This window comes from Musca autumnalis, unplaced genomic scaffold (assembly GCF_047663935.1).
Source record: "Musca autumnalis isolate F117 unplaced genomic scaffold, ASM4766393v1 scaffold_5, whole genome shotgun sequence".
Lineage (NCBI taxonomy): Eukaryota > Metazoa > Arthropoda > Insecta > Diptera > Muscidae > Musca > Musca autumnalis.
The window spans coordinates 95,033,618-95,052,642 of NW_027412088.1; the positions used below are offsets into that span (position 1 = coordinate 95,033,618).

General features: G+C 39.5%; 1 protein-coding gene across 2 annotated transcripts in view; it reads right to left on the reverse strand.

The window, feature by feature from the left end:
* wun (wunen) overlaps positions 1-19,025 on the reverse strand; it is a 231,924-nt gene that overhangs the window by 7,629 nt on the left and 205,270 nt on the right. For both annotated transcript variants that reach the window (XM_073957040.1, XM_073957041.1), the window contains exon 4: positions 12,389-12,607. In XM_073957040.1, the coding sequence (XP_073813141.1) occupies positions 12,389-12,607 (219 nt within the window). The remainder of the gene's footprint in view (positions 1-12,388; positions 12,608-19,025) is intronic.

Sequence of the window (19,025 nt, forward strand, 5' to 3'; positions counted from 1 at the left end):
GCTTTAGACCTTGCGAATTCACCAATGGCCACATATTTACCCTGCGGTAATTTCAGTTGGTGCCGCCAGGGTTTTCTGTAGCTCTGGAGGCATTAATTTGGACCAAATCGAGGTCAAAAATTTGGACCAAATCGGATGGAATGTGTTACGGAATTAGGTCTATAGATAAATGTGCCAAATTATATCAAAATCGGTTCAGATTTGGATATAGCTCCCATATAAATTTTCTGCCGATTTATGGTATTTGGTGCACGGAAGACGTTATATATGTCCGGTCTCAATGAAATTTGGAATGTGTGACGAGTAAGTATCCGAGGGAATGGACCGTTAAGCACCATTTTTGAATTTAAATTAAGATTGAATAAAATATTACGAGGTCAAAAATTTGGACCAAATTGGATGGAATGTGTTACGGAATTAGGTCTAGAAATAAGTGTGCCAAATTATATCAAAATCGGTTCAGATTTGGATATAGCTCCCATATAAATTTTCGGTCGATTTGAAGTATTTGATGCCCCAAACACGCTGTATCTCTAATTTTGATGAAATTTGGAATGTGTTACGGAATTAGGTCTATAGATAAGTGTGCCAAATTTTATCGAAATCGGTTTGGATTTGGATATGGCAGCTATATATTTATATATTTTCGCCCGACTTAAGGTATTTGATGCACCAAAGACGCTATGTATGTCTAATTTTGATGAAACTTGGAATGTGTGACGGTGTTTGGTCTAGAAATATATGTGCCAAATTATATCGTAATCTGTTCACATTTGGATTTAGCTCCCATATATATTTTACCTATTCACAGTGGTGTAGGGTATCACATAGTGGGCCCCGCCCGACTTTGATCTTTTCCTTACTGGTTTTTAATAGGATCCTCGAACAGACCTGAAACTGTATTTAATCAAAAATGTTGACCTTTTGAGAGGGAGTGGACCAATATGGCCCACTTTCTAACTTAAACTAAGCTTGGGGGGAATATTACGAGAACCAAAGTTTGGACCAAATCAGTTGTTCTGTTTGTGAGATATCGCGCGAAAATTGATGAGCTTAGTGGCGGACCGATAAGTCCCATCTTCAAGGTTTATCTAGGATTCGCGGAAATATTACGACTTGCAAAATTTGGACCAACGCAGTAACCGGTTCGAAAGTTGTCGTGCGCTATACATAGTGATGGCCACAACATGTTGCAAAAAATATTGCACCGATTCGAAAGCAGGTCTTAAACTGCACTTTCGAAGTTATGTGTATGAGGTACCCGAAGGAATCTGATCTATGTATGTCTGGTAGAAATATTACGATGTGCAAAGTATGGTGCGCCCCACCTTAGCGAAAAATGTTCAACTATTGTGGGGGAGGTACCCAGGGGGTGGACAGATATGGACCATTTTGACTATGTTTTGTGCCAAATTTATTGCGTGAGTGCAATTAGTTACATTGAGTGTGTGGAGAGAAAAACTGTTTCTGAGGGCACGTGTGTCCTTTTTTGCGGATATATGCTTCAGAGTCAAGCAAGGATTCCAAGTCGAAACGTATGACGATTTGTATTTTTTTTGAACTCTTGCTAGATCACTAACTGAGGTCTTGATGTACGACAAGGAGTCAATCTCTTAAGATTACAAAATAGATGCCCTTATGTCAAATATACTTTATCGGATCTTAAACAGCAACATCATATGCCGTTGTTTAGCAAAAGAAAGAGATAAATTCACAAATTATTTTGAGCACCACTGCCTTTTGGAGAGTTATGGGCTAACCAGCGGGTGTACCTTTATAGATCACCTGAAGAGAGAATTTATAGGCAACTAATAGAGAGTCTTTACAGACGACGGACTAGCAGACTAAGAACATTTTCAAAGCCAAAGTGGAAGTTGTTATAGACACGATTGAGAAGTTTTATCACAGTTGCATTATAGACTTGTCCAAACGGCCTTCTTTTACTCTTATTTTGGAACAAAAACAAAATGTGTTCGATTTACTATTGAAATTTGTTTAAATGCTGTAATCTCACACAATTGAACAAAAGTATTCAGGGCAAAAAAGAAAATTTGTGGGATGGATAACCACCCAAGTAGCCCATACAAAACTCATATTACAAAATAATCCTCCAAAGAAACAAAGCGAATCGAATTTCATATAAACACCAAAATCAAAATACAAAGTATTTATGGACCTAATCACCGAATAAATGAATTGAAAATACAATTCAAATAGAGACACCGTATACAGAAATAGCAAGTTGAAAAGAATTCTATCCTCCGGCTACATTCAAATTGCAATAGACACAAACACACACACACATATATTGCAGAATGTGCGAACATACAGACATAAATCTTAATAATGATTTTGGTAAAAATCACAACCAATTTACGGCCAAAGAGAACAAAAACAAATCACACCAATTTCTGCAGAATTGTTGCACAAAAGGTTTTCGGTAAAGCGGCTTACCAAAAGATTAAAACCGGCCGGCCGCACACACCAGCCAATAGTGTGAAAATATCAGCTAAATTCTGCAACATAGTTTCGACTTGTTCGGCAATGTTCGTGTACACATAAAGACCCCAGGATCAAATCAGAAAGACTCAAAGGAAATGTAACTATTTACATGTGTGTTACACATGTCTTTAACATTTGAAGGTTTTTTTTTTGTAGATTTTATTTCGTAAATTTCGATTCAAATTAAAACATTTTTGCAAAGATTTTAACAAAGATCAAGCAATGAAGAGGAAGAGGGTGGTATGATCATGTTTGGTTAAAAAAGTGAACTTTTAATGACTTAAAGTGACGACCAGAAGGGACATTTACTGGTATAGTCGAGCAGGAGGGAGTGTGTATAGGCGACCAGATGGAAGTTTTATCAACGACCAGAAATAATAATAACACAAATTATATTTATTTTTCTGAGTTTTGTGCGTAACTCAAAAAGTGAGTTAGAGAATCGCACTATAGAAGGGGGTTTTATAGACAAACAGAATGAAAACTTTACAGATTCCCGAAATGGAGTCTTTATAGATGAGCAGAAAGGAGGCTTAATAAGTGTCCAAAAGATGAGTAGAAGGTAGTTTTTATAGACAATCAGAGGCGAGTCCTGACAGATAACTAGAATTAGGTGATCATAAGGGAGTCTAAGCAAACTACGAGAAGAAAGTACCAGAAATGAGGATTACAGACGACCAGGAATGAAAATTATCATAGGTTATCAAAATAAAATCTTTATAGATTTCCAAAAAACTTCATTAATAGTGACCAAAGGCGAACACTTACAGATTACAATAACGGAAGGTATTTTTGCCACCGTTGGATCGCGAATCGAACCCGAGGATTCAGCGGGCAATGTGGGCGTGTATACCATTGAATCACGGCAGCACCCAATTTATAGATAGCAGAAGGAAATCTTCTTAACTACCACAAGGAAGTCTTTATAGCGACTAGAGGAGAGTCCTTACATATGACTAAAAGAGGGAATAGTGTTACAGGCAGAAGGGAGTCTTTATAGACGACCGGAGGCGAGTTTTTATATACGACCAGAAATGAGGGTTTATATAGGCCACTCGATGGTGGTCTTCATTGAAGACCAGAAGATAGTCTTTAGAGACTGCCAGAGGCGATTTCCTCAGAATAAAGCCTTTATAAGCAATTAGACAAAGTCTTCCCAGACGGCCATAGAGGAAGCTTCAAGGACGTCCCGAGAAGAGCCTTTATAGACGACCAAAAGTGATTTTTATAGACAGCCCGAATAGAGGCTCTGTAAGCTATTCTGGTAATCATCCATTCTGGTTGACTATAAATTGAGACTCTACAGACTACCAGAAGAAAGCAATCCCAGGGCGGCCAGTTCTATGCACCGAATTGATTCGAGGGAAATTTCGACTAGGGGCCGTCACGCCAGAAATTATCTTCTTGTGTTCGTCTGTTTCTTCTCCATGGGAACGGCAATTGATCTCGAATGTCTGCACCAAGCCCTTTTGGTCCGTGTCGGGATAAAAAAAAAGTCCAGGCCATTAATCTGTCCCATTTGCCAAATCCGCTCGAACATCTCCCACCGTGTTTGCCACTTCGTCGGCGAATCATCGTAGTCGGAATACGAGACGCCCTCGCAGTCTCCCCAACAGCAATAAATGCAGCATCTTACAGCCCATGTTGTGGTTCAGCGTCTCGGAAATTCTGTGTTCTTGCAATTCAATTGCAACAGCTTCCGCAACAAAGTCAGCAAAATCCTAGACCTTATGAATCGGAAAATCATCATGGCCGACTCGATCCAAGAAACAAAGATCATCGTAACCTGCAGCTAGAAAAGTTACGATTTGACTTGCCTTCCTTCAGCCTGTTAAATACAGACCTATCACGCTTGAGCTTGATTCTAATGACACATACATGGAATGTACGGGGTATCAGAAAAGTGTGGGACTGCCGAGATAGAGGTTTTTAATGTGTTCATATCGCCGATAAATAGTTGTACCCTGCATTTTATGCCTGACATTCGTTCGCTTTTAAACGGGACTTCGATGCTCACCATGAGATATCGTCCTAGGCAATGACCAGAAAAGTAAAGCGCTGGTCTAGCAAATTCATAGCTCCACATTTTGCACACTGGAAGAAGAAGCTAGTTCGAGGATAAGAGGAGATGACCACATCTCGTCTGTCATCACGATCCTATAATTATTTCACTTGGTTTAGATTACTTCCTATCAGCGTCTCCGTTAGCAGACCTCCCGACGTCTTAATCTCTGAAGGCCGTACTTTTCTAAATCAGGGTAACGCTGATTGGCAAGGTTTCAGAGAATTTATCAAGCACCGCTACAGAGTGGTACCTATTCCCTCGGATAGCTGGAAGAATTTTCCGAGACATCATCACTGCTGCTGCCGCTCCTTTTATACCTGCTTGTCGAATATCCGAAATTAAATCTAATTTCCCAGCAGAGGAGACTGGACGAGCAAATGAGGATGATGAGCTTCGTCGTACGAAAACTGAAGACCCAACATTTAGGGAACTTTTTCTTGAGGTCAACAGGCTAGTAGGCGAGCATACGCGGAAAAAGTGGCTAAACCATCTGAAACATTGCCACATTGGTACAGGATTGAGTAAATTGTGGGCTAGGGTTAAATCGCTCTCGGATCCGGAAAAGAAAGATGATAGGCGGTAACTTTCAAGGGCGCAACGATGACAGGTCTGTGTTAATTAAAGCTGTACTTTATAAAGCACCCCAAGAGTGATTGGGTGAAAAGGAGTGTGCTACGCCATATAATATCCTCCTAGGCTGAGAGGGGATGATTCAGATGTCATTCGATTCAGATGTCATCCGAAAAGAAAAATCTTTCTAGCCTTGTGCCCACACGAAATCTCAATGTTAAGGCGAATCGCACAGGCCGATTTCTCTCCTGTCGCCAGTAGGGAAAATCCTAGAGGTACTACTCCTCCCTTTAATGAGAAGCAGTTTCGTTGTTCGAGTTCATCAAGGCGGGTGATAGCTCCGGAACTCTTTTACCTCTATCTTTCATAAATTCCACAATCTCCGTGCGGCATAGATATCGTAATGTATATGGATAATAGTACGATATTGTCGTTGATTCGTATCGCCGATGACATATGTGATAGGTTCTTTCATCTGAGGAATATGAAAATATTGTACTGCCAGGTGGTGAACACTGCCTGGGTGGCCGAAATGTCGCTTGCCCCATGGTCGATGGTGTCCCGGTTCCGACCACTAAATGCCCCAAGATATTGGATGTAACGTTCGATAGTATGTTTAAGTCGTCGGCGCAAGCCACAGCTATTTGCGACAAGATTAGAATTAGCTAAAAGGTCCTCAAGTGGCTGGACGCAAGCATTTGGGGTCCTGGCAAAAAAAATCAAGCAATATGCCGTTCTGTGGTAAGCTTTGCGTACCAGTGTATTATGCACATGTTAGAGCTACGCAGTGGAAGAATATTCAAAATTGCCACAATTCAGCCCAGATGCCTGCAACAGGGTACCTCCTCATGACATTAGTGGACCATATCCATGAGGATATGAAGATTTTACCGGTACATCACCACAACAAGATGTTGTTGATGCAGTACTGGATTGGGTGTTATCGCCATGTCATTCCTACCACAATGTTGTGGACAGCTTCAGTCTCCAGAGGTACAAAAGAGAACCTTTAGATAACCGAGCCTATTAGGCAGGCTTGAAGAAATGTCACACTGAGGCAGTCAATCAAGTCAATGGTCCTTTTTAAAACACCCTTGACATTTTCTTTTTCCTCACTTCTGTTTTGGTACCTCATATATCTAATGAAAATAAGTGTATGTTTTAATTATCAGCTAAAGGAAACAGTAGCGTTGCACAATTCCCCATAAGACAAGCTGAAAAAATGATCTGTCTTTTGGTGGGTGATAAACGCAAATGGAAAGAAAAGTATCTCTTTACGTTTGGCAAATCATGAATTCAGGTATTTGCCTTTGTCCATTTAACTTGTCTTCTGTCCACATGTATCCATAGGCCGCATGCTGGCAAAAGCAACAACAACAGCAGCAGCAACAATTGTATGCAACAAAAAAATCACACCTGCTGATTGCCAACGCGCTTACTCAATGAACCAGCAGCAGCAAACACCATCACAGCCACCACCTCCAAAAGATTTATTCCAAACAATCTCCGCATGATTATTTACATAATTTAGCATTAAATTACCGCACTTCACATTACGACACTGCAGCGGATTTGAATTGATTGTCGCATATATATGTGACTTTTCTGCAATTTAGAATTTTTATATTTCAATTTAATAAATCAGACAAAAGGAGACAAGAAAAAAAGGCATTGCAAGATTTGTTGAAATGTCACCACGATTGAGTCTGGCGGCCACGGCGACGACAAGTCTTAGCCCATTCAGTTGAAATATTCACAATAATCACGCAAATATTTTAATTTATAATTATTCATTAATGGTAGATTTGTTATTTATATTTAAATGGACCTACTGCATTACGCTAATCTCTCTCAAGTTGGTGAACAATTATTTGCACAAAATTTACTGTCAATCACTTGGCCCAAATATACCATTCGACCGACCAATAACTACCTGAACATGGCTAACATTTAAAATAAAATTCAATAAATCTATCAGATTACAGCATTTTCGTGTAATGCAAATGAAACAAAATATTTTAAAGTTGCGAATTTATTTATGTAAACAAACACACACACATTAATGAAAACATTTGGCATTTATATGGCAAGTGGTTTAAGATTTGAATTCGGTGATACAAAAAGAGGGGAGTGGTTATGATTTAAACACGAATTTAAATTATATTTAATTGTTGTTATACCATAGGTTCTAAATGTATTTAATAACAGCATGAGCTTCAGCGAGGTCGGAAGGAGTAAACTGAAGGGCCGTCTATAAATACGACCATTAGGTCGTCTATAAAGACGACCTTTCGGCTCGTCTATAAAGACAACTTTTAGGTTCGTCTATAAAGACGACCTTTAGGCTCGTCTATACAGACGACCTTTAGGCTCGTCTATAAAGACGACCTTTAGGCTCGTCTATAAAGACGACCTTCAGACTCGTCTATAAGACGACATGTAGGCTCGCCTATAAGGACGACCTTTAGACTCGTCTATAAAGACGACGTTTAGGCTCGTCTATAAAGACGACCTTTAAGCACGTCTTTAAAGACGACCTTTAGGCTCGTTTATAAAGACGACATTTGGGCTCGTCTATAAAGATGACCTTTAGGCTCGTCTATAAAGACGACATTTAGGCTCGTCTATAAGGACGACTATAGAGACGACCTCTCGGCTCGTCTATAAAGATGACCTTTGGCTCGTCAATAAAGACGACCTATCGACTCGTCTATAAAGATGACCTTCGGCTCGTCTATAAAGATGACATTTCGGCTCGTCTATATAGATGACTTTTCGCCTCGTTTATAGATACGACCTTTCGACTCGTCTATGAAGATGACCTTTCGCCTCTTCAATAGAGACGTCGTTTCGGCTCGTCTATAGAGACGACGTTTAGGCTTGTCTATAGAGACGACGTTTCGGCTTGTCTATAGAGATTCGACGACCTTTCGGCTTGTCTATAAAGATGGCCTTTAGGCTGGTCCATAGAAACGACCTTTCGACTTGTCTATAAAGATGACTTTTAAAGCTCGTCTTTAGGCTGGTCCATAGAAACGACCTTTCGACTTGTCTATACAGACGACCTTAAGAGCTCGGCTATAAAGACGACCTTGAGAGCTCGTCTATAAAGACGACCTTTAGATGACCTTTAGAGCTTTAGAGCTCGTCTATAAAGAAGACCTTTAGAGCTTGTCTATAAAGTCGACCTTTAGAGCTCGTCTAAAAACGAGCTCGTCTATAAGGACGACATTAGAGCTCGTCTATAAAGATGACCTTTAGCTCGTTTATAAAGACGACCTTTAGCTCTTCTATAAAGGCGACCTTTACAGCCCGTCTATGAAGACGCCCTTTAGAGCTCGTCTATAAAGACGTCCTTTAGAGATCGTCTATAAAGACGACCTTGAGAGCTCGTCTATAAGGGCGACCTTTAGAGCTCATTTATAAAGACGACCTTTAGAGCTGATCTATAAAGACGACATTTAGAGCTCGTCTATAAAGACGATCTTTAGCTCGTCTATAAAGACGACCTTTAACTCGTCTATGAAGACGACCTTTAGAGCTCGTCTATAAAGACGACCTTTAGAGCTCGTCTATAAAGACGAACTTTAGAGCTCTTCTATAAAAACGACCTTTAGACCACGACTATAAATACGTCCTTTAGAGCTCGTCTATAAGGACGACCTTTGGAGCTCGTCTATAAGGACGACCTTTGGAGCTCGTCTATAAAGACGACCTTTAGAGCTCGTCTATAAAGACGGCCTTTAGAGCTCGTCTATAAAGACGGCCTTTAGAGCTCGTCTATAAAGACGGCCTTTAGAGCTCGTCTATAAAGACGGCCTTTAGAGCTCGTCTATAAAGACGGCCTTTAGAGCTCGTCTATAAAGACGGCCTTTAGAGCTCGTCTATAAAGACGACCTTTAGCTCGTCTATAAAGACGACCTTTAGCTCGTCTATAAAGACGACCTTTAGCTCGTCTATAAAGACGACCTTTAGCTCGTCTATAAAGACGACCTTTAGCACGTCTATAAAGACGACCTTTAGGCTCGCCTATAAAGACGACCTTTAGGCTCGCCTATAAAGACGACCTTTACGCTTGTCCCCGCTCTGCTTTAAAGACGATTTTTAGGCTCGGCCAAAAAGAAGGCCTTTACATCGTTTATAAAGACGATCTTTATACTCGTCTATAAAGGCGACCTTTAGGCTTGTCTATAAAGACAACCAATCTTTCAAGTCCCACGGCGGCGGGTTCTTCGATACCGATTAACCCGGAACCACACAATACTCGTGTTCCGGACAGCGGCTTCCACCTCAGTGTACACACGTTTGTATTTGTATATTTTTTCTGTACACATGTTTGTATTTGTATATTTTTTATTTATTTATATGAGCTCAGTTTGTCACATCCGCATCCACCACACCCAAACTTCGGTGAGACGCAATAGATGCCGGGAGTGGGTCCAACTCACGGATTGTTCTGGGCTCGTCCTCTGGAGGGACTACGCAACATAGTCCCTGTTGCTGCATGCTGCGTGAACACAACCCTCAGTGAGTCGTCATCATCACCTGAATACACGAGTCCCCTGCAGTCCCTCCGACAGCAGCCCCACACACAGCACCTAACACCAACCGTTGCTGTTCCAATTCCTGGGAATGCATCCTTTTTGCAAATTAATTTCAATGGACTCCGAGGTAGGATGGAGGAAATAGTGGACTTTATGAGTCGGAAGAATATCGTTGTCGCAGCGGTGCAGGAAACCAAGCTCAACAACAACTGCAGCTAACAGCGTCATAATGGTTACGACGTACTTAGAAAGAATCGCATCAGAAGTGGACGTGTTGAATTCAGACCTATCTCGCTAGAGCCTGGCACTAACGACCCGTACATGGCATGTATGGGGGTCGCAGTCTGGTGTGGAACTCCAGAGGTAGATTTACTTAACGTATACATCCCGCCGATAGATAGCTGTACTCCAGGTTATAGGTTCAACATTAGTCCGTTTTTGGAAGACCATAAAGTCTGGTCTTGGGGGACTTTAATGCTCACCATAAGCTGTGGCATTCGATCCTCGGAAACGACCAGATTTATAGCTCTACGTTTTTCAGGTCAATGAGGGCACCCCTACCATAATTAGCGGAGAATGTCACGGTTCGGCAGACTAACCATCGTGTCACCTGGTCTTTTAAATGACGTCACTTGGTGACCCGACGTTTAAGACCATCTCTCCACAATTTGCTCCATCAGCAGACCGCTCAATTTCATGTAAAGAAGATAGATAGATAGAACCTCAGTCACGTTTGGCGACGTTACGCTGACTGATCCGAAGACGTGCGCAAGTTATTTTCATCGAGAGTTTGTCGGGCACCCCGGGTGTGACAGAGCGAAGGCAAGAGTACAACGTCGCATCAGATCTATTGCTGCCAAGGATTAACCAACACAATTTACGGTGATGTTGAAAATATCATCAGGAACGTTAAATCATCTAAAACATCGAGTCCTGGTGGAATCTTTAAGGTAATGCTGAAACAGCTGGATGAGCTGGGAGTCGAGTATCTCACTAAAGTTCTCAAACTGTCGCTATTTTCCAAAGTCTAGAAAATCGGCAGGGTGGTCCCGCCATTGAAGCCAGGCAAGGGAGCTAAGGTGAATCGTGCAGACCGATTTCACTTTTGTCCTCCGTAGGAAAGACCATTGAGGATTTAATCATTGCCTAACGTCAGAAATAGCTAACAAGTTGCCGTTGTACGCCATCTCCACACATATTCGTCGACCACTCGAGCAAAGCAAGCCGTGTGCTAGAATAGTGATGGTGGCGCTTGACTTGTCAAAAGCCTTTGATACTGTAAGCACTCCACGCTGTTTGAGAACATCGAGCAGACTACTCTCCGGTCAAGTTCGAAATGTTGGATAATCAATTATATGTGCGGACGCAAATCGTACGTGTAATTCACGAACGATAAATCCATGCCCATTCGAGTGAAAAATGTAGTAGCATATTCATGTCGACCACGCATGTTTCCTTCAGTTCTTCTATAAAGACTCACTTCAACTCATCTATAAAGTCTTCCTACTGCTTTTCTACAGGACGACAAAACATACTTTCTTCTGTTCGTCTTTTAAGGCCCCTTTTCTGCTCGTTTTTATGTTTAATATTAAAAACTGAACCTAATATCTTTGTTGCCTTTGTTGTCATAACATTGACCTTGAAATACAGAGCATAATTGTTTCCACATCTCAAGTACTGCGTAATTTTAATAACTCATTAAATATTTGTGGCGGCAAATGAAGCATTTTGAAAAACGGAACATGTGCAAATGTCTTATTTGGTTTCTTTGTCACAAAAGAATGAAAAAAATCCAGATCTAATTAGGGGTAAAAGAACTCATGAAATAATAAAAAAAGAAACAGAAACACTAAAAAGGGGGAATACCATCAGTCACTACTTATGTTCTTGACACAACAAATGTTGGGAGAATTTCGAGGAGTACCATAACCCTTCATTATCAAAACGGGAGTGCTTGCAGAGAAACTGGAATAACCAAAAAATACACAAATGATTACAAAAATAAAAACAGCTGGTGTCTGGATAAAATAGACACACTGGGAATTCCTCCCCCTATTCCCTGAGAACACTGTGTAGTACTCAACTTAAAATAATAAAACAAAAACATTAAATTATTTACAAGTGTGCAACATTGTATCAGAAAAAACTCTGGATTTTCTGGGTAATAAAATAAAAATTGTTCTTTCCAAAATTCCATTGCTACACAATGTCTCATTAATGATTGGAAATTTGTTGGCTAACCGATCTGTAACAGTCATTTAACTATTGGATTTTACATTGCCTAAATATTAGAATAGAAGTAGGAACAAGCCTATAAACTTTGTGTGACAACAACGAATGCTTTGATATTTATTGGAGTTCCCCTTCTCACCACAACATTAGCCACTGACATGAAGTTTAATTTCTGTTCTTGTATTTTAACAGACCCATAAAATGTTCTCTATTAATTTCCATAATGTCCACAAGGCACCAAAATCTGTTTGACATGTGGAGTTTTTTTTTTTGGAGTTGGTACCATTTTTAAGAGCCCTTCAAATTAAATGGCTTTCATAAATTTTAATACTTTGTTGTGAAATGAAAGCCAAAAACAAACTTAGAAGTTATGGCATTGACATTCATTGCCTGTTTTCTTAGCTGAGGCTTCTATTCTCCAAGAAGTTATTTAAATTTCCCCCTCATAAAGAAATGCATAAAACTATAAACTTACCGCAAAGAAATGTGGTCTTAGACGTCCAATCGAATACTTGGCAATGTCTGTTGTCAATTGACCAACACCCGCTCCAAAGCCAAATACACCAATCTTCTTATAGCACTGCACCAGCCATTCGGGTATTTCATAGTCCATAAAAACGTAACGTCTGCCTGTGTTATTGCCATTTGTGATCTTTTCTTGATGACGAGATTGAATTATTTCCACAACAATAATCTGGAAAAAAGAAATTAAAAATAACACAATAGTAAAAATGGAGTAAAAAGATAACGAATTTTTTTGTACAAGTAAAACGTAAATTGTGCAAAATATTTCCCGAAATCCGCACAGTAATTTTTAAGCTAATTACTGTGCGGATTTCGGGAAGTATGGCTGAGGACAATGGTCGTGTGTTTCTTCTACGCGCTCGTAGAATATATCTTTGGTCTGTTCGTCCTTGTCTTCGGTTGGAACATGAGCGCATATAAAGCTAATGTTGAAGAATTTTGCTTTTATCCGTATTGTAGCAAGTCTTTCATTCACTGGAGTGAAGCTTTCTAGGGGAGGGTTACTAACCCGACGCCCGAACCCAAGTTTTTAACGTTCTTATGGGTGACACCACAGGGAGGTCAGTGTACACTTGAGATGAAAGAGGGACCAAGATAAATACTGAGCTTTGCGATGTTATGCTATATCTAGATGTGGACCTATACCGAAAAAAATTGTTTACCCACAAAGGACACTATATGCCAAACTACAGAGACCACAACCTTCAAATACCGAAAATCGAGAGTACCCTTCTAAGAGGCCTATGTGAAAAAATGGATCTATACTGTTAATTGTATTCTGGAATTTTTCATACTTCTACTGAAGACTACCAAAATTCATCCATTTCGGTTGAATATTGAGACCACCACCCTCAAAATACTGAAAATCGGAGTAATATGAACTTTTATACCAAGGATATATATACCTTATAGGGTCTCCGACGAATATTTCGATGGTTTACAAACGGAATGACAAATGTAATTATACCCTCCGTATTATGGCGGAGGGTATAAAAATCTTGACTCTGAGGAATCTTCGACCAGAGCTGTCATTTCAACAATTATGTGTTTGTGTTTCGAGCGAAAAGGGCCGCGCCGGGATATAGAAGAACACCGGCCAAGGGATTTGTTCAGTTTGTCAGATACGCATCCACTACATGTCAACATCGGTGAAAAGTAATGTATGCAGGGAAAAGCTGCACTTCCGAGGATGCTCTGGTCTTAGCCGCCCCAACTGCGATAGGATTTATGTGGCTGGTTGCTGCGCCAGGACATTTCCAGATGTCCCCAACATCGTTGTTATCGTCGGAATACGAGCCACCACCGCAGTCTCAAACAATACAGCATTACACGTAATATCCAAATATATCAGTCGAAGACTGATCCAGAACAGGCCGTGCGACTGAACAGTCATGGTGACACTTGACCTATTGAAAGCCTTCGATACCATCAACAATGTCAAATCGTTCGAGAACATGTGTGTGCGCCAGTCATTTTTGGAATTAAGACAAGAGAAATCGAAGAGTTGTAGAGTAAAATATTGAGTTCCCCAAGGAGGGTGGATATTTCCAGAACTATTAAACCCCTACTTTCTTGATATTCCACACCCTCCAGAAATCGTAATGATGCAGATGATTGTACGGTCATGTCAACGGGCCTAACGTCGATGAAATATGTGAAAGGTTTAATATATACAAAGTTAACTTAGTACAGTTCTTCCATCTGAGGAATATGAAAATATATGCCGCTAAATGCCTGGACGGCTGAAATGAGGCTCCGACTAAAAATATTGGTCGTTGGTGTCTTGATTCCGACCACTAACTAAATCAAGATAGTGGGTGTAAAGTTCGATAGCTAGTTTAATTCGTCCGCACAAGACACATCTATTTGCGACAATATTAGAAGAAGTAGGAATATGGTCCTTAAGTCGCAGGCCGGCATCACTTGTTGTGATAAACCTTGTTGACCTTTTACAATGCAATTTTTTAGCTCAATTAAGATCCGGACGGTGCAGTCGCTTCAATTCGTATTGAGTCCGAATTGACAGAACGATACCCAACACATGTCACGTACGAGCAAAATTACAAAAATTAAGTTTTTCCGAAATAAGACAAAAATAGTTGTCTTGAAGGGCACCCCACGCCTTCCAATATTTTGTTGTAATTATTGGTATTTTTAGTTTCAATATGTTTACTATCTAATTTCGTGCATAAACTAGAAACCGATGATGACAAAGGCAAGGCCAGGAAAATTAAATTCTGAGTCACTCACTGTTCATCGATATCGACATGTCAGTCGGTCTGTAGAAATCACCATAGCTTCCGAAGGGATTGAAGTCAATGCTGGTATAGCCCATTAAAATCATTTATTGGACTTTGACGTTATATTTCTCAACCATCACTCGGAATTTAAATCGAAGAAATTTTGTCCAGTAAAGACTATTCGAAATCACTGTGCTGGATTAAGACCATCGCACAAGACTTACATATGTACTCGGACTCGTAAATGTAGAAGTTAAAAATTACGATTTCCAGATCAGTAATTACGTTGTCTACCTCGGAAGCGCTATACATTAAACAAACATGATTTTTGAAAAAAAGAGAAGAACAATTTTGCTCAACAAATGCTACTTTGGACTAAGTAAGCCTCTGAAAACCAAAGCCATTTTGACCCAAAGGCGCAGATGCTATGTATGGATCAGAAGCTTCGATATTTGCGAAAGTAAAAGCATACAGTGTGTATGTGCTGTGTTAAAGAGGAAAATATCTTAAGAAAAATCAGCATCGAAAGAACCCACAAACATTCCAGACTTTACGAGGGAAGCTTCTCTAATATCAATGAGAGTGCATCGCTATTCATATTAGCTCAATGATATGGAACCTACTTTCTATCGCCGAATACGAACAGCGTCACCACATGTGAAAAGGTATTCATAGAAATGTCGCCAACTTTACACTGTGGGGTATATTTGCCACCGTTGAGTCGTATCCAAAATTGAAAAGGCAAAGTAATGGAGCGGTGGGTTTGGAAATATAATCTTAGTTCGGCTTATGGCACAAATGTCCTATGTCGGATCAGCAAAAAATTATTACCAAATATGGTAGTCGTAATTACTTACAAACGCCCTACTAACTCTTAGTTCAACAAGGGCATGTCGCTCTAAATATCTAGTTATTCTATAACTAGAATAACTAGTTACTCTATGGGCAGTAGAAGTTGAAAAATAATCAAAAACATAGATACATATGTTCTAATCAGAGTACGTAAAAATACTTTAAATAAAATTTCCAATCGTTTCGTTTCGTATTTTCCATAGGAACAATACAAAACGAAACATAACCCTCGTTGGCCGAGCTCGCTGTTTAGTTTCGTTTTGTTTACATTCGTGAGTACGAACAAAACGAAAAGCGAAAAGTACTCAACTCCACAACAACAGATAGAAAACTAAATAGTACTTAACACATGTGAATAAATCAAAAACGTTTTGGTTGATAAAATTCACTGTGGTATGCTGATGCTAACTTATAGGGTTGTTAAGCAATCACACGTGTGTGTGTGTGTGTCTGAGTGTGTCATTGACCATAACGCACGGCAAACGTTTCCCAAAAATACTTGTCGTTTCGGTGGTGAATGAAACAACTCGGCAAAGCATAGCCGAAGTTACATTTCAGCAATCGTACGGTTTCCATCTTTTTACATTGAAAAGTTTGTGTTTTTGTTTTGGTTGTGAGAAAGAAACGATTCAGAGAAGCTGAAAAGTTTGTGGCTTTGTGTGATTGGTACGGGAATCGTTTTGTTTCTTTCCGTTCATTGGTTCTAATATTAGAACAGTTTGTTTTCAGTTTGAACACACTTCAAATTTTTATTTTATTTTGCTTTGTTTTTTTATTTTATTTTATTTTGCTAGGTTTGATCATGTGAACTTCTGATTTGTAGCCGGTCACACTACACACTGTGCCACGCGTTGTTTAAACGCTCACATGTGCACCACCAACTGTTCTTTAGTTGGTTAACAAAAAACTCACGTACCAACGGTGAGCGTTGAACACACAACCCTCGAGAGATTTATGAGTTTTGAGGATGTGATAATCTATATCATTAGGTGCTGAGTTGTTGCTCCCTCCATCTCATCGGCGTTGTACCTTTCCTTTTGCGTAGCGACAACTTAGTGTTAAAATATTAGTAGTTTCGGCTACGAAGAATGGTAGAGGCTATATTGTGTAGGTAAACTGTCCCGAACTTTTGACGCCAACTGGTAGTAATTTCGGCTACGAAGCTGGGTAGAGGCTATATTCTGTGGGTCAACCCTCCTTGAGTCCAACTGATAGCAGTCTTTGTCTACGAAAACCGATAGAGGCTATATTCTGTAGATTACCAGTCCCGGACTCCTTGAATCCAACTGGTAGTAGTCTTTGGGTACGAAGTCGGCAGGGTCTTTATTCTGTAGGTTACCAGTCCCGAACTATTTGGAGTTCAACTGCTAGGAGTTTTTATGCTATGAAGCCCGATCGAGGGCTATATTCAGACACCGCATGTGTTAGGACCCCCGAGGTCTTGATGAGCAAACCTGGCATGTTACTCTCTGCATATTTGGTTATTAGTCCTTGGTTATTAGTTCAGACACCGCATGTGTTAGGAGCCCCGAAGTCTTGATGAGCAAACCTGGCATGTTACTCTCTGCATATTTGGTTATTAGTCCTGTCTACATTGATGCTTTCTAACACAGCTGCTCAATAATTTACTGGTTAAATTATATCTAAATAGCTCATCAGTCCTATACAGGTGAGCTTTAGAACTTATCTAACGTATATATAGGTGAGCATTAGATAATATTCTTCCTCTCCTTATTGCTAACATTTCAATTATTAAACAAAAAACGCATCCTTTCCCTTTCAAGAACAAATTCACTTTTTCTACCTCCTAGTTTGTTGGAGCGAAGAGCGTTGTTACAACTGTCAGCAACTGCTAAAGCATATGTTTGTCAACACTTTTGCTTGCAACGATATCAATGGATATGCGGCAGGCGAGTGGCACAAGGCTTCATTTGGTATTACATTTGGTCTGTTCATAAAGTGCCCAAAAGGTACTTGAACAATAATTACACCCCAAAAAGATCCCACCAAATTGCAGACAGACAAACCTTAATGAGTGCCCTATTGTATAAACAAGTTTTCAATTGCAGTGTAGAAAAACAAAAACAATCTACCAATCGATATGGAAAGGTCATGTCTTATAAAGTAAACTATAAAATAACAAAAACATTTTTTTTTGTTAAAGTCAAAAAAAGAAGCAATTGCTTCTGCATACTTGTGGCACACATTGCGTCATATCATACACAAGGATTTGGATATGTCAAATAGACAGACTATCTGTCTATTCATTAGTGGCAAGTAAACAATTACTCGCATTTGTTATTCTTGTTTTTTGTTTGTTTGGCTACAGAGTATCCTAAAGTCATTGGAGTTTCTACATAGTTAGATATCTATGTATGTGGGGTAAGAAGAAGTTTACGACCTGCAGCTTGCATTTATTATCGCATGGTTATTCAACCACCTTTAATCGGGCATCTGAAAATGCCAAGAAGCTGCTCGAGATAACAATAAATAAAACATTTGAAGTGTAATTTTTAATTAATAATTATATGTTATCGAAATGACTTGGCTTCTTAGTGATAGGCAGTTGCATAGCTCATTTTAATGACTTTTCGGCAGTTGTTGGGAGTTACCCAAAAAGTGGATAATGGGTTGCAATTGTATAATTATAGCGTGGATGGAGTACCCTTTCATTACTAAAGTCAACTCTAATTTGATTTTTAGATTTGTACTTATTTTTAATTACAACTCTCCTTAGCTGAAATGATACAATTTCTGTTACTGACATTTGGGATTGGATAAAGTAATGAAAAATACTGATCATATTATGGAAGATTAAGAATAGAGAGTGATCCATCGTTAAATGAGGGTGATACCAAAGGAGTTCTATAATATACATATCGTCTGCTCCGTCGAAAAAGGTCGTAAGTCCACTTTTTTTGGAAATCGCGTTTTTGTTACAGGATGATAGTACAAGTCAAAACACGTCGTATGATACAAAGAAAATGGTAACATGTCGCGTTTTTCTATACGTTTTGCCCTTGTCGGAAAAGGTCGTAAGTCCACAAAACGTACAAATTTGAGTACGAAAAGGTCGTAAGTCCACAGGAAAATGTATACTTTAGAAGAATACTACAGCTAATGTAGTTCAGATATTATGTTTAACGTCATCCATGGTTGGGGTACAATGTAAAGAACTAGCCTACACCTTTGGATGATAATCGGATGATATTTGGCTGAGCCTGTGGACCAAACTTTTGAACAAAAATGTGATAATTTCTATATTGCAACGAAAATTTACATTTGAAATCAATTTTCCGCTATAAGCGAACTGATTATGAAGGATGGACTTCTGGCCTTTTCATTGATACAAATTGGGATGCTGTATGTGTTCAAATACCTCATATATTGAAAAATTTGTAAAAAAAATCAAAATTTTTACTGTCGTATATCTTACTTAACTTTATCAACTGGTAATTTGTGGTTTCTCTAGGGACATTTGTACACATAACGAGA